The following is a 13,253-nucleotide window of genomic DNA, read 5'->3' on the forward strand; positions in this document are numbered from 1 at the left end:
GAACAGAGCAGTGGCAGGGGGTGGGGGTGTTGGGGCTGAGGTGGGGACTGGGGTCAGCATCTGGGTCCTGCTTTGCCACGTGCCATCCTTGCTGGGGACAGACACTACCCACGGGGCTGGAGCCTGGCACCCTCCTCTCCCTCAGCCTTCATCCCCCAGCTGCCTGCCCCATGCTGCTGGGCTGTTTGCTCTGGGGGCACCCAAACCTTCCCAGGGGTCCATCTGTCTCTCCCTCCCGTGGGGCTGCCCCAGCACAGGATGTGCATGGTTGGCAGTGGGGTGCAGCAGGAGGGCTGTGGGAGTCAGAGGGAGCAGGCAGCAGGATCCAGGCAGGAATAACAGCTGTCACCCCTTCCCTTGCCAGATGCCAGCCTTCTGTGCCAACATCCTCCCCAGTGCTGACGTGAGCTGGTGCCTCCCTTTTCCAAGGTGCCAGGTCAGGCGCAAATGCTGCTGGTGCCCCTGGCAGGGGAAAAAACCCATCCTCATGTGGGACCTTCCTCGGAGCCACAGAGTGGGGCTCTCCAGGGGCACACCAGGGACACAGCCCCTTGCCCAGGCCACCCCGACCCCCCTTGCTCTGCTGCCAGTCTGTCGGGCTGCTGATGGCCGGAGGAGGCGGAAGGAAAAACATCCAGCAAACAATTGCAAAAGTCAAGTCTGAGCAAGAAGGAGGGTGTGAGCGGGGGGTGGCCAAATCCGGTGGTATTCCTTGGAGACGCCAACAACAATGGCAGCAATATTTAATCATGCTTTGCTGAACCCGAACCGGTAGCGGGGGTCCTGACTTTGAGGAACCAGCCAAGGGGCTGTGGCTGACCTGATGTGAGATGGGATGAGACCCTGCGCCCACCCAGGGCTGGGGTCAGTGTTCTCTGGCCTGGGCTGAGGATGAGCGCAAGAAGCTGTGGCCATAGCGGAGAAGGGGACAGAGAAGCTCTGGCAGCCCCTAAACACCGTGACCACAGGCTGGGATTGAGAGGACCAGGACAGTGGCTGACCAGGAGGGTTTGTGAGATGCAGTGGTGGTGGAAGCAGTCCGGCTCTCCATCGAGGCACAAAGGTGGCCTCGTGGACAAAAAAAGCACTTCTGCCACTGGCACCCTCTCCATCACCAAACAGGGTGGCACGTGGTTAGAGTCTGTCCCTTGCTGGGGTATCACCAGCTCTGAGCATGGGACCCTGCCTCTCACCTGATGCTCTTCTTGCGGGTTCACTTCCCCTCCTCAAAGCCCCCCAGACCACCTTGGGGTACCACCAGGCAGCGGATGCACAGTGCCCTCCCTGTGACCCCCCATCTCCAACCCCTGCCTGAGACCAGTCAATGAAGCGCTCAATCCTCTTCCCCTGAGCCACCCCCTGCCCTGCACAGCCCCAGCGCAGGCTCAAGGGGGTCAGCGGCTCCCCCGGGACCCCCACGCTAAGGACGGAGGCGCTGGTCCCGGGACAGTGGTGAGCTGCACCCCCCCGCTCTGAACCCAGCCGCGGCAGCCGGGGAAGCCCTTCCCGGGGGTGGGACCACGGGAAGCCCCGCCCTTCCCCCGGTGCCCCCCCGCTCCCGCCCCGCCGTCTTCTACCCTCCGCGGGGCCGCGTTGCCGTAGAGCGGTTGTTGGTGCCGGCCTGAGCGGAGCGGCGGGAGCAGAGCTACGGCAGCGCCGGGACAAGAGTGCCCGGGGGCCATGGACGGGCGGGCAGTGCTGATCCACGCGCTGCTGGCGGCAGGTACGGACACGAGTGGCGGCGTCCTGGGCACGGGTTTGGGTGTCCCGGGCACGGGCAGCGTGGCTCTGGGTAAGGGGTCCCGGTGCGGGGCGTGGGCAACGCAGTCCCAGTACCGGACGTGCTTGGGGAGCGTGGTCGTGTGAGACGCGGTCCCGGTTACGGATTAGCGGGTCGCTGGCACAGGCAGCTTGGCCCCAGCGCCGGACACATGTCTGTGCGGAGTCCTGGGCTATGCGGGCAGCTCTCCGGTCCCGGGTGGGAGCTCCCGGTCCCGGGTGGGAACTCCCAGTCCCGGGGAGCGCGGTCCCAGTCCCTGTCGCGGGTGAGGTGTCCCGGGCACAGGCATCCTGCCCAGACTGACCGCGCTCCCTCCCGCAGTGTGCTCGGCGGCGGCGGGCGGGCTGAGCCGGGACGAGCTCCACAACGAGGTGCTGCACAAGGGAGGCGAAGCGCCCGTCCCGGCTACGGCTCCGCTGCTCGGCGGTAGCCCGGAGAAGGAGAGCGGCGGAGCGGCCTCGGGGGACGAGCTCAGCGAGCTGCCGAGAGGTACGGGCGGGCGGGAATGGGGAGCGGGACGGTGGGTCCCGGGGAGGGTCCGGAGGGGCAGGCGGGATTTAGGACGGGCAACCGGGCTCCGGCAGCTCCTGGCCTTTCTCCGGAGCTGTGGGTGTCCCCGAGGTCCCCGGCGCAGGGGTCCCGAGGTTTCCCGGTCCCGTAGCTCCGCGGCAGGAGAGCACGGCAGCCCCTGCGCAGCCCTGTGGGCAAGCGCCGCTGCCCCGGTGGGGACCGCGGTGACTCACCCGCCGCCCACACCGGGCTGCTCCTCATACCGGGGCAGGGCCAGGCAGCGGCGGGCCCTGCGCGGGGACTGGGCTGTTCTGTCCGTCCGTCCGTTCTGCTCGCCGGGCGCTCGCTTGGCTTCTCTGCCCCGGCTCGGACCGAGAGTGCCTCAGGCGCTGCCAGTGGGGCTCGTCTGATTTGGGTGACCTGTACCTGAGCCTTGCACGTGATAAGCTGAGGCCAGTGACCTGGCAGCAGGAAGAGCAGTTTCTGCCCCACACAGTTTGTTCTCCCTTTTTTCCCACGTTTTTCTTTGCTTTCTGGCTGTGCCGTCAGACTGTGAGAAGCACCCCAGCAAAACCAAGCTTGCATCCAACGGAATGCAGCCCCTTGAGAAAGGCTGTTACCCCTCATGCTGGGGTGAGATGCTGCAGCCTGCGTTTCTATGCATCCCTCAAGGAGGGGACCCTGTCCTAGAGCCAGGGGTTTGGGATGTGTGGGCTGACCTTGGTCTGTGGGACAGGCTGCAGGCATGGGGGATGTTTGGTTATGGAGACCGCAGCCTCTCAGAGCGCTTTCTTGATGTCTTGAGCTGAGTTTTGGTCAGGAAAAAATCTGTTTTTTTTTTCTGCCAAAAGCACCTTCTCTTTGTGCCACAACTCCCAGGATGTTTAAGCAGGGGGAGAGCAGCAGCATCACCCTGCCCCCCCCCCCCCGGACCGCAGCAGTTTTTCTACCAGCAAGATCTTCCACATCTTCCCTGTCTGTCCTAAGGGAGAAGCTGTGGGGTGGTGACAGTGGAGGTGGCTGGGGGGGGGGGAGGGGGGGGTTAGCAGCACTGTGTGTCTGTTGAGATAACCCCCAGGCGAGGGGATGGGGCCTTACCCGGATCCGGAGGTTTCTCCAAGCCACAGAATTTCCTGGAGTATCAGTTTTCTACAGGCATAATGTGGAGGATGTTGAAATTGAGAAATAACTTTGCTAGGTATGCAGCCGTGTGCTCCAGCACCTGGTTACGTCAGGAGGTGGCTGAGGAGGAACTGGGCAGGTTACAACTCGCTGGTTGGGCTCAGCCACCCTCAGTTCATGTTTCCCTGGGCTCACTGGAGTTAAGTGCTGTGGTTCAGCAGGAGCCCAAAAGTCACTCCTGGAGCATGAGTGCTCTCCAGCATCTTGGTATCCTGCGAGATCAAGCTGGGGGCTGAATTTTTGGGCACATCCAAAGAACTATTCCAGTAACATGGCTGGTTTCGGTCCATGTCCAGACAAGGTGCTTGTGCTCCTTGTGTTGGTCCCCACCAGCCCAGCAGGGAGCTGGCCTTGCACAAAAGCTACTGGTCCCTGCACTGCAATTAAAACATACCTTTGTCATTCCTGGGAATGCTGCCCTTGTCATCTCTGGCTCTGGAAAGCCAAAACTTAAGCCATTGCTCTCTTGATCCTGCTCTGGGTGTGCAAGGCATCCTTGTACCCACAGGGAGGAGAGTCCATTAGAGCCATGAATAGGGTCTTACAAAAGACTGCGCTCATCGGGGGAATAAAAGCCAGATAAAGAGGCAATTAGCGATTTTCTGTGTTCAGTGGAAACTGGTGCATATAATAGCAACATTTGAGATACATAAAGCTCTGTTTGCCCTCCCCCCAGCCTGATTCCTTTCTTTCCTTGAGAATTGTCCTTATGAATGGGAAAGGCCATGATATTTGGAAAGAAAACCCTCTGCTTGGGGGCAGATCACTGCACAAAGGGCTGCCGGAGTGCCAGGGCTCAGCTGGTTTGCTGCTCTGTCTTCCCTTTGGCTGACACACGGAGGTGATCTGACTGCTGCTTTCTCCTTCCCAAATTGTTTTCCAGTTGCTTTCCTGTCGAAGCCTGAAGGCCTGGTTACTCCCAAGAAAAAAGGGAACGGGAATAAAAGAAGAAAAGGCAAAGGCCAGGGGAAGAAGAGGGACCCGTGCCTGCGGAAGTACAAGGATTTCTGTATTCACGGCGAATGCAAATACATCCGAGAGCTGGGAGCTCCCTCCTGCATGTGAGTTGCTGGCGTGTGCGTGTGCGGGGGGAGCCTTAGTCACGGTTCCTTCAATTCTCCAGGCCAGGCAGAGGAAGAGCAGAGGAGATATTTTTAGTGCATGTTCCATGTCCATGCAGGGACGGCTCTGACATGGCCCCTTCCTTGTGCTTCTTGAGCAATGTCCATCCCCCATCAAAATCCATCGTGGATGTAGTCTCAGCATTCCCCAAGCTCTGCCTGAGCTGCTGCAGGAGACCTGTGGCAGTGGGCTCAGATGATGGTGAGCAGGGGCTGGGGTCTTGTAGCCGAAGTCTTCTGCAGGTCTAGTTTATGAGAACCCCATCCGGATTCTGTAACCCCATGTCCTTGCTGCTGCCAGCCCTGGCTGGGAGCTAATGACCCCCATGGCTGTCAGGGTGTACTGCTGCAGGCAGGAGGAGCATCTCTGCCATGGCACCAGCAAGGATTGGAGGTAGCACCTCTGGGGACTGTCTGCCAAAGCCATGCCCAAGCCATCCCTTAGTTCTGATGGACAGAGCTGTGTATTCCCATCCCCTTTTGCCTCCTTGGGGTTGCAGGTACAGGGCAGGGACTAGACAAGGCAAGTGGAGAAGTTTGCCTGCTGCTGTGAAGGACCCAGTATTGCTGCTGTGGGAAATAGCCAGGGGTGCATGTTTGATCCCCACTGATGTGGGCAGGAATTAAGCTGGCAGATACATAAGAGGCTTTGTTCTTTGCTATCAATCCTGTGAACCACCCAGCCCTGCGCCTGGAGCCCAGGCAAGATAATAGCTCCCTGACTTATGGTGCCCACAAGATGTTGTGCCCAGCAATCTGCGGGGATCAGGCTCCACAGGGATCAGGCTCCACATAGCTCCTTGAACCGCTTAGTTTCTCTCTGCCTGAAAGCTGTCATGAAGTTGGGCCCTCGCACAGGGGGTTCGGGACTGCCAGCAAGAGGAGATCTCTGCTGGCTCAGCTTGGGTTGGGGACCCAGAGCCATGTGGGGTGCAGCACCCCCTGCCTGGGATGGTGTTCCTTCCCAGATCCCTGGGGTTGGAAGAGGACCTGGGAAAGCAGGGAGGCTCTAGGGGCCGGATGGGGCTTTCCAGTCTGGTGGCCCATCCCTGGATGACCTCTTCCCAGAGCCACCATGGGTTCTAAGGTACAGAGACCTGTCCCCTTCGATTATGAGGCCTCATGTTGGCTGGTCTCACTTGGTTGTGGCTGCTCTTGGTGGCTGTCTGCCCATGCCACAGGGTCTCCTTGATCATTGCTTCCTTGGGCTGTGGGGTGGGTGAGGATGGTGCCAGGCTGGGTCCTGTACATCTGCCTTGTGCCCAGCCCTGCTGCTGTGGTTGGGAGGTGACGTGGCATGTGGTGGTGTCGTGAGCCAGGAGGGTTGTGCTCAGACCCTGTCTTGGAGATCAGCTTGAGGGTCAGTGGCAGCGGATATAGAGATATCTATATCTGGTCGCATCAGTGCACTTGGACTCCCAGCCAGGGTTGGCAGCTCCAGCCCTGCTGGGGACTGTTATTTCTGTTCTATGAGTAACCTCCTGAGTCTGCAGGGAGGTGGCACCTCTCTGGCTGGCAGGGTGCGCAGGGACATCCTGCTCCGAGGGAAGATCTGAGCTCTGGTTTGGCTGCCTCTCTGCTCCCTTGTATGGGACTTCCTGCTTCCAAAGGTAGTCTGCGCAGCCTCACTCTGCCTTGGGATGATTGGAAGGACCATACACGCTGGTGGATTCTACTGTGGGGAGTTCAACCTTTCTAGGAGTCTTCATGGGGTGCTTGGGGCAGGAGAAAAGTTACTGGAGTTGATGGTGACACTAGCTCAGGCCAGGGGGACCAGGGAGAATGGGTAATGTGTTGTTTAGGGCTAAGCAAAGAGGTAGCTTTTTTCCATAAGGGCGTGAGGCACTCAATGACCTTCTGTTCTTGGTGATGACCAGCCTTTAATGCTGTTCTTCTCCTCCAGATGCCAGCCAGGATATCACGGAGAGAGATGCCATGGCCTCTCGCTGCCTGTGGAGCACCCCCCCAGTGCATACGACCACACCACAGCACTGGCTGTTGTTGCTGTTGTCCTCTCCTCCCTGTGTCTTGTCATCATTGCAGCCCTGCTGATGCTCAGGTAAGTGGGATGGGGCTGAGCTGTTGGATCTGCATCCCTGGGAAGACCACATGGAGGGGAGGGTGGCAGGGACACCTCCATGACCTGAGTATCTCTGCTTGGCCTCACAGGTGTCACAAGAGGGGTGTCTACGATGTAGAGAGCGAAGAGAAAATCAAGCTGGGCATCACTGTGAATCACTGAGGATGCCGGGTGCTGGCGAGGTGAGCCCCTGGCTGGATATGAGGCAGTGGTGTGGCTGGGAATCTGCTTGCCCATGCTGGCTGGGGCCACTGTGTGGATCCTGTGCCAGAGCCAGGCAAGAGTTGAAGGCAGTATAAGCCTGGAGAAGCAGCTCACTGGATTTGGCCTGAGAGTCTGGGGTGCAATGTGGGGCTCTAGCCCTTCTTCCTCCTCTTCTGCTCAAGCCCTTGTCCCCTGACAGCCCTGCCACCATCACCTCCTTTCAAACATTAAGTCCCTGCTTTGCCCTGTCTCTGCATGCTCTGGGGACATTTGGCAGTGGGGGGAAGATGCTTCTGGTTTGTTTTTTTTTCCCACCCTGTTCTGCTCCCTCTCTGACCCTCTGAGTCACTTCCGCTCTTTAGATATTGCCTCTGTTTTTATATATAGAAAAAACCCTTCCTTTTCACTCCTACTCCTACTCTGCTTATTACTTGCACCAATGCAATGCCTTGCAGCTGGGTATGGGGATCTTGCTGCCAGCCCCATGTGACATTGCTCTGGCTGGGTGGTGGCCCCATGGCTGGGTGCTGGACAGCTTACAGACTTCCTCTGCTCTGGTCCAAGCCCTGACGTTAGATGTGCCCATACAGATCACAGCTACTTCTCTTTTCTTAAACAAAAAGGAAAAACTTTGTTCTTTGTAGGGATGAGGTAATGCCTTCAAAGAATTTCTGTCATGTTGGTAACAATGCTGGGGGTGGGAATTTTTAGGTGTTTATCAGAGCTATTTTGAGGAAGGGGATTCAGCACAAGGCTTTTCATGTGTCCCCTCTGCCCTGGGGATTATTGAGGTGAATGTGCCCGGGGGCAAAGTGCTGTGGTCCCTTGGAAGGGCAGTGTGGTGAGATGCTTACCCACTGATCCCCTGGCAATCTGGCTCCCATCCTCCTCAGCCCAGCACTGCAAGGCAGCGAGTGCCTTCTGCTGCGGTTGCTGTGGGTGCATGGGCTCTCCTGAAGTGCGATGAACACCTTCCCACCACACAGGAACTGCCCTGGGCAGTGTTGTGAGCTGCTCTGCTTTGTCTTGCAGGGGTCGGCACTAATGCACTTCTACCTCCTGGAAGAGGCGAGAGCCACAGAGCCAGCGCTATCCCTGGGTGCTGGCTGGAGCAGCAGGGCAGCATCTGCTCTGGGGCTGCTCCAGCAGCGGTGTCACTGCAGGGAGCTCCGTGGCCTCCCGCGGGGATGGAGCTCGGAGAGGTGCTCGCTGGCTGCATGGAGCAGGAGGGACGGGCCGGCGGCAGCTCTCCATGTGCTGCGGTGCACACCAAGAACAAGCTGTGAAAGGAGGAGAGCGGGCTCGGGGCTTGCTGCGGCGCAGGAGGGGCGGGAGGGTAACAGCTATTTAACAAGAGATTTTTCATTTTAAATTATATATTTATTTTAGATAAACTGTACATAGTATTTATATTTATTGTAGGTCTGGCCCCTGCATCTTTCATGTAGGTCAAGGTGACCGGGTCAGACCTCCCTTATTTTTTAAGTGCAATGTTAATATTCTAATAAATAACACTTTGTTACAAACACTTGTGTTGTTCATTTAACAATGGAGTTGGAAAGAAATTGGAACTCTGAAGACCAGTGCGGATCTGCAAACAGTGCAGATCCTGAGTGCATGGCAGGAGGTGCTGGGCTGGCTAGTGGCATGCTGGGGTGCAGCAGAGCAGTGTGGTACCAAGGCGCTGGTGGCAGTGGCTGTCCTGCAGCCACACCACTCCCATCTGTGTTTCTTTTGCATCTTTGACAGCTGATGCCCTGTGAGGGATGTGATTTCTTGGTGTCTGCTCACCAGCAGGTGTAAGTGAAGCCTTTCTGGTCACCAGTTCATCCAAATGGGACCAATTCCTAGTTTTGAGCGGTTCCTGGGTAATTGCAGCCTCTGGGGCTGGGGTCTTTCGAGCAAGCATCATTTCAGATGGTGGGTCAGGACTGACTCCTGACTTTGCAGTAAAAATAACCCCTGAAACCACTTCTTTCCTCTTCCCCCATCTTCCCCGGGGGACCTGAGATCAGGGTAAGATGCTGTCTCTTGAAGCAGAGAGAGGACTTCCCCCTGCAGGAAACCTGCTTTCATCCAGCCCCTTTCCCTTCAGCAGATGTCAAACTTTAGTTTTCAAAGGGAAGTGCTAAGCTACTGCTTTCCATTCCTTCTCCTTACAGTGTGCACTAAAGCTGGGGAGTAGCTTGCAGAGCTTTTTGGCCTGACTTAGCCAAAATTCAGCTCTGGTAAAGCCTGAAATAAGCTTTATGCCCACTGGAGGAGGGGTTGCTTGGGAAGCTAGCGCATAGGTTCATCCCTCTTGTGCAGTCAGTAAGATTCGCAGCAGCAAAGCCCAGGGCATGGGAATGCAGCAATACTTTGGCATTCTAGTGCTTCACAAGATAGAAGGGCTAAAGTACATGGCTTAGGTAGGTTGGGAAGCAGGTGACTGACAGTGGGCACCCTTTTGTGTTATCACCTGGAGAGTAAAAGCTGCTGCAGTGGCTTGAGTCTTGGAGCCAGGGAATCAATTTATTGGCTCTGAACCTTCATGCTGTGGGAGGGCCAGTTTAATCAGAGACTCCAAACTTTGGTTTTTTTCAACGTATTAAGCAAATAATGCCACTCTATGTACGAGGCCATTCTGCTCCATGGCATCTGGCTGTGTTCTTCCCTTGCTGTGCTGCTGCTGCTGCCCTTCCTGGAGCCACTCCTGCTCCAGCCTTGCTGCCTTCCAGCTGTTCATGGTGGGCAGCTCTGCATGCCTGAGGCTCCACACCACCCCAGCAGGCACAGGGAGAGCTCTGCTCTGCAGGCAGCTGCCCTTTGCCCTGCAAGGACGTGTTCTGACCCACTTTGCTCCTCTATGGGCTGGGCTACCCACAGGTAATTTAACAAGCCAAGAGATGGGAAACGTGTTTTGGAGATACAGGCACTGGGGAGCTGGGTGGATCCATGGGCTGGCTCCCTCCGCCCCACTAGACTGGGAAAGGTTGACAGTCCTATGGATGTTCTCTTCCTAGCTAAGGCAGAGATGAAGCCCATGGGGCAGCTCCCTGGTACGGCTGCACCTGTGGCCACGGACAGGAGGTGTCTCAGCGCCCGACTGGGGTGTGCAGAGCTCTGCCCTGCCCAGCGCCCATGCACCGCAGGGCAGCCCAGGCGGCTCGCTTCACCATGCGCGCAGGAACAGGGTGCCAGGAACGTGGCCTGCACCACCCCGCTGCCGCAGCGCCGGGCCAAGCTGAGCGCGGGAGGGGCTCCCGGCGAAGGCAGGGGGAGCCTCCAGCAGCCCGGCCCTTCACCCCCCTCCGGGCACGCACCCGGGACCGTGATCACGTCACCAACTGCTGCACCCCCCCACTCCACGGTCCAGCCCCGCTGCTGCCTCGGACACCGACCCCAAGCTGCGACCTCCAGCACCCCCCTCAGCGCCCCTCGCTGCCGCCACCGGCACCGGCACCCGCCCCGGAGCAGCCCCGGAGCCCGGGCACGGTAACCTGCGCTCCGCCCCGCGCATGCGCAGCAGGACGCGCTGCCGGGACTCCCAACCGCGCAGGCGCCGTGCGCAGACAAGATGGCAGCGCCCGTGGACCTGGAGCTCAAGAAGGTAGGAGCCCCACCGCGGTGGCTGGCGGCTCCGCGCCGCGTTCCGCGCAGTGCCTCTCCGGGCTCCTTCTCCCCTGCACACCCCGCGCGTTCGGCACCCGCCGCCCGGCTTTATCTGTGCGGGGCCGGCGGGCCGCGGCCTGTGAGAGCCGCCCCTGATGGCCGTTGCTCTTTCCCCCTACCCAGGCTTTCACGGAGCTGCAGGCGAAGGTGATAGACACGCAGCAGAAGGTGAAGCTGGCCGACATCCAGATCGAGCAGCTCACCAAGACGAAGAAGCACGCACACCTCACCGACACCGAGGTCATGATGCTGGTGGACGAGACCCGCATGTACGAGGGCGTGGGGCGGATGTGAGTACCTGTGGCTGCGGCTCCCTCCTGTGCCAGGAGCGGCTGCTCGGGAGGACCCGGTTCTGCGGTGGAGCGGGGTGGTGGTTACAGCCCTGTGCACAGGGACAGGGCAGTCTCTGCGTGTAAGAGGCCCCTAGGCTGCTGCTTGGGCAGCTCTTCTCTCTATGAAGAACACGCCAGGTTTTCCTCAGTGTGTTCATTTATTTCATTTCCCCCTATCTTTCAATTATAGCAATCTGTTTGGGAATGCAGTGAGACTGACTGGGGTTTAGCTCTTGGAGTTAGCTACTGACTGCCTCGAAGGAGGACTGTTATAAATGTTATTGGCTTTGTGTGGGTTTATTCCTGGCCACGATGGTCTTGTCTGGCACCTCTGGGAAGTCTGCAACCTACACTAGCAGATCAGCATTGTAACGAAAGCCAACATTGGTGAGAAGACTTTCAGAGATCTGTCCAGCTTCAATCATTTCCAATGTAGTTTACGTGAGATTCCTTGAAAAAAGCTTGTGCACAGTTCATGTGCTCAGGACTTTGCTTCCAGAAATGTTCTACAGAAATTCCATTTGCAGTATCATCCGGAGAATGAATCTAATGCATGTTGCCTGGGTTTTTTATACTCTTGGAAGAGAGCACAAAGCTCTTATGGATAGTCCTTAAAGATGTGCTTCGATGTGTTGGATGACTGTCGAGAAATACCTTTGACCAGAAGTAATGTGTTTTGGTCAATTTCTACAATATACTTATTTTTGACAATGTCAGCCTCTGATAGAAGACCCTACAAAGTGGTTTCAAATCTGAGACATGGGCTTACTTGGTAAATATCACACTAGATTTTTAATTGGAGATTACTGTGGTTATTCTCTTGAGTTTCTTGTGAGTTGGGTAACAGTGATGACTCTGCTCAGCTCAGGATGTGGTTTTGCAAGACTAAATCTTCCCTGTATCCTGCCAGAAAGGGTGATGGTATCGACCTCTTCCCCACCTTCTGTTTACTTCATCTTCTTGTGCCAAAGTGGGTGATCACAGGGCCAAGCAGTGAGCCAGGTCAGACCACAAGTGCCCTGATCCATCAGATCATGCAATCTTCAGATGGAGCTGTAGGGAGGTAGCAGGACTGGGCAGCCAGACTAGTCTGTAGCTTGTCCTTAGCTGTGAGTTGTCAGATGAGGTTGTCCCCAGGCTAATGGAGTTCTTTGGAGTGACAGTCTCCTTCTTGGCTCACCTGCATTTTCCCATGCAGGTGAATTAAATGTGGGGTTTGTTTGGGGATGCTAGTGACTGGTACCTTAAAAGGAGATAGATAGATTTTGGTCCCTTGAAAGAGGTGACTGATTTGACCCGGGCAGGCTGTAGGCGTAGGGAACAGTCATGTTTGGAGTAGTCATGAGACGACTCATAAGGGTTTTTTTTCTGTTTGGTTTTGTCACAGAGCAGACAAAGAGTAGAAGATAATTACAGAGTCAATGATTTTTTTAAACCTGCTTTAAAATCCAAAAGTGCAGAATATTTCTCCTGTATGGGGAATTCCCTCAAGATACCTTAAAAATGAGTGTATTATCATAAAGTGATCCTGCTTGTGAATCAGATGCGAGTTGCAGATGCCGTTTCAGTGCTGGCTAAAATGCATTGTCCTGCTTCTGTCTCACACTTAGGAGTAAGAGATGCTTACCTTCTTTGTGTCCTAAGCAATATACTTCCTCTGTGCCTCTTCCTTTGCTCACCTTTCCATGACCAGGCAGGTGGCTTGGGCAGCTCTTGCTTGTCTGGGATGGCAGAGGCACCATCAGAAAAAATATTTGCATTATGATAGTGTTGAAAAGCCTTTCATGGCCCTTGTTGTCCTAGTTGCTATGCAAATACAGATTAAGAGAGTGTTCTTCCTCTGAATACTACTCATTGATATGGTATTTCTGTGAGCTCTGCCTGTTCTGTGCCATGGGGCTGAAGGCTGCCTTGCCAATTGGCAGCAATGCTCTTGTGTGATCCATGTCACTCCCTAGTGTGGAGAACAGGCATCAGAAACACAAGGTTCTTCCTGGAGGCCATTCCAGCTATTAACAGAGGATTCATTGCTGAAATCTGGGCTAGCAAAGCAGGCTAAAGCAGCTCTTGAGCAGGAGTTTAGATACCAGAATGCCCTTATTTTGTGTTCCACTGAAGACCAGAGGAGGTGGTCATGGTTCCTCTGGACATACAGGCCATGTTCTGTGAAGTGGAATTGCAGTTTTTAATTTGTTGGCTGCATTGGCTTGCATAGATATGGGGGTTCATCCACCAAAACAATATTTATGACATCTCAGTTTCTTTTGCTTAGTGTAGTAAGCAAAGGTTAGAGCTCTAGTGGGCTTCAGTTATCCAGAAAGGGTGGGGGTCTGCATCAGTGTTAACTCTGATTGTCAGTGCTCTTCTGACAGCTTGCTTGAGTAGCTCCA

At 56.2% G+C, this 13,253-nt stretch overlaps 2 protein-coding genes across 4 annotated transcripts in view; both read left to right on the forward strand.

Annotated features, from left to right (window-relative positions):
- The first annotated feature begins 1,631 nt into the window (after positions 1-1,631).
- On the forward strand, positions 1,632-8,403 carry HBEGF (heparin binding EGF like growth factor). The gene is made up of 6 exons (XM_057409884.1): positions 1,632-1,723; positions 2,102-2,269; positions 4,356-4,533; positions 6,497-6,652; positions 6,763-6,855; positions 7,910-8,403. Exons 1-5 carry the CDS (start codon positions 1,681-1,683, stop codon positions 6,833-6,835), a joined length of 618 nt encoding a protein of 205 aa, XP_057265867.1. The 5' UTR covers positions 1,632-1,680; the 3' UTR covers positions 6,836-6,855; positions 7,910-8,403.
- Positions 8,404-10,365: 1,962 nt separating this feature from the next.
- PFDN1 (prefoldin subunit 1) overlaps positions 10,366-13,253 on the forward strand; it is a 32,013-nt gene continuing 29,125 nt past the window's right edge. For 2 of the 3 annotated variants that reach the window (XM_057409895.1, XM_057409892.1), the window contains exons 1-2: positions 10,366-10,469; positions 10,655-10,821. In XM_057409895.1, coding sequence (XP_057265878.1) covers positions 10,437-10,469; positions 10,655-10,821 — 200 coding nt within the window. In that variant the 5' untranslated portion in view covers positions 10,366-10,436. The remainder of the gene's footprint in view (positions 10,470-10,654; positions 10,822-13,253) is intronic. The other variant, XM_057409893.1, reaches the window with a different exon arrangement.

The sequence above is a fragment of the Pezoporus wallicus genome, unplaced genomic scaffold (genome assembly GCF_028554395.1).
Source record: "Pezoporus wallicus isolate ANWC-B61680 ecotype Strahan unplaced genomic scaffold, APGP_CSIRO_Pwel_v1 contig_4309, whole genome shotgun sequence".
In the NCBI taxonomy this organism is placed as follows: domain Eukaryota; kingdom Metazoa; phylum Chordata; class Aves; order Psittaciformes; family Psittacidae; genus Pezoporus; species Pezoporus wallicus.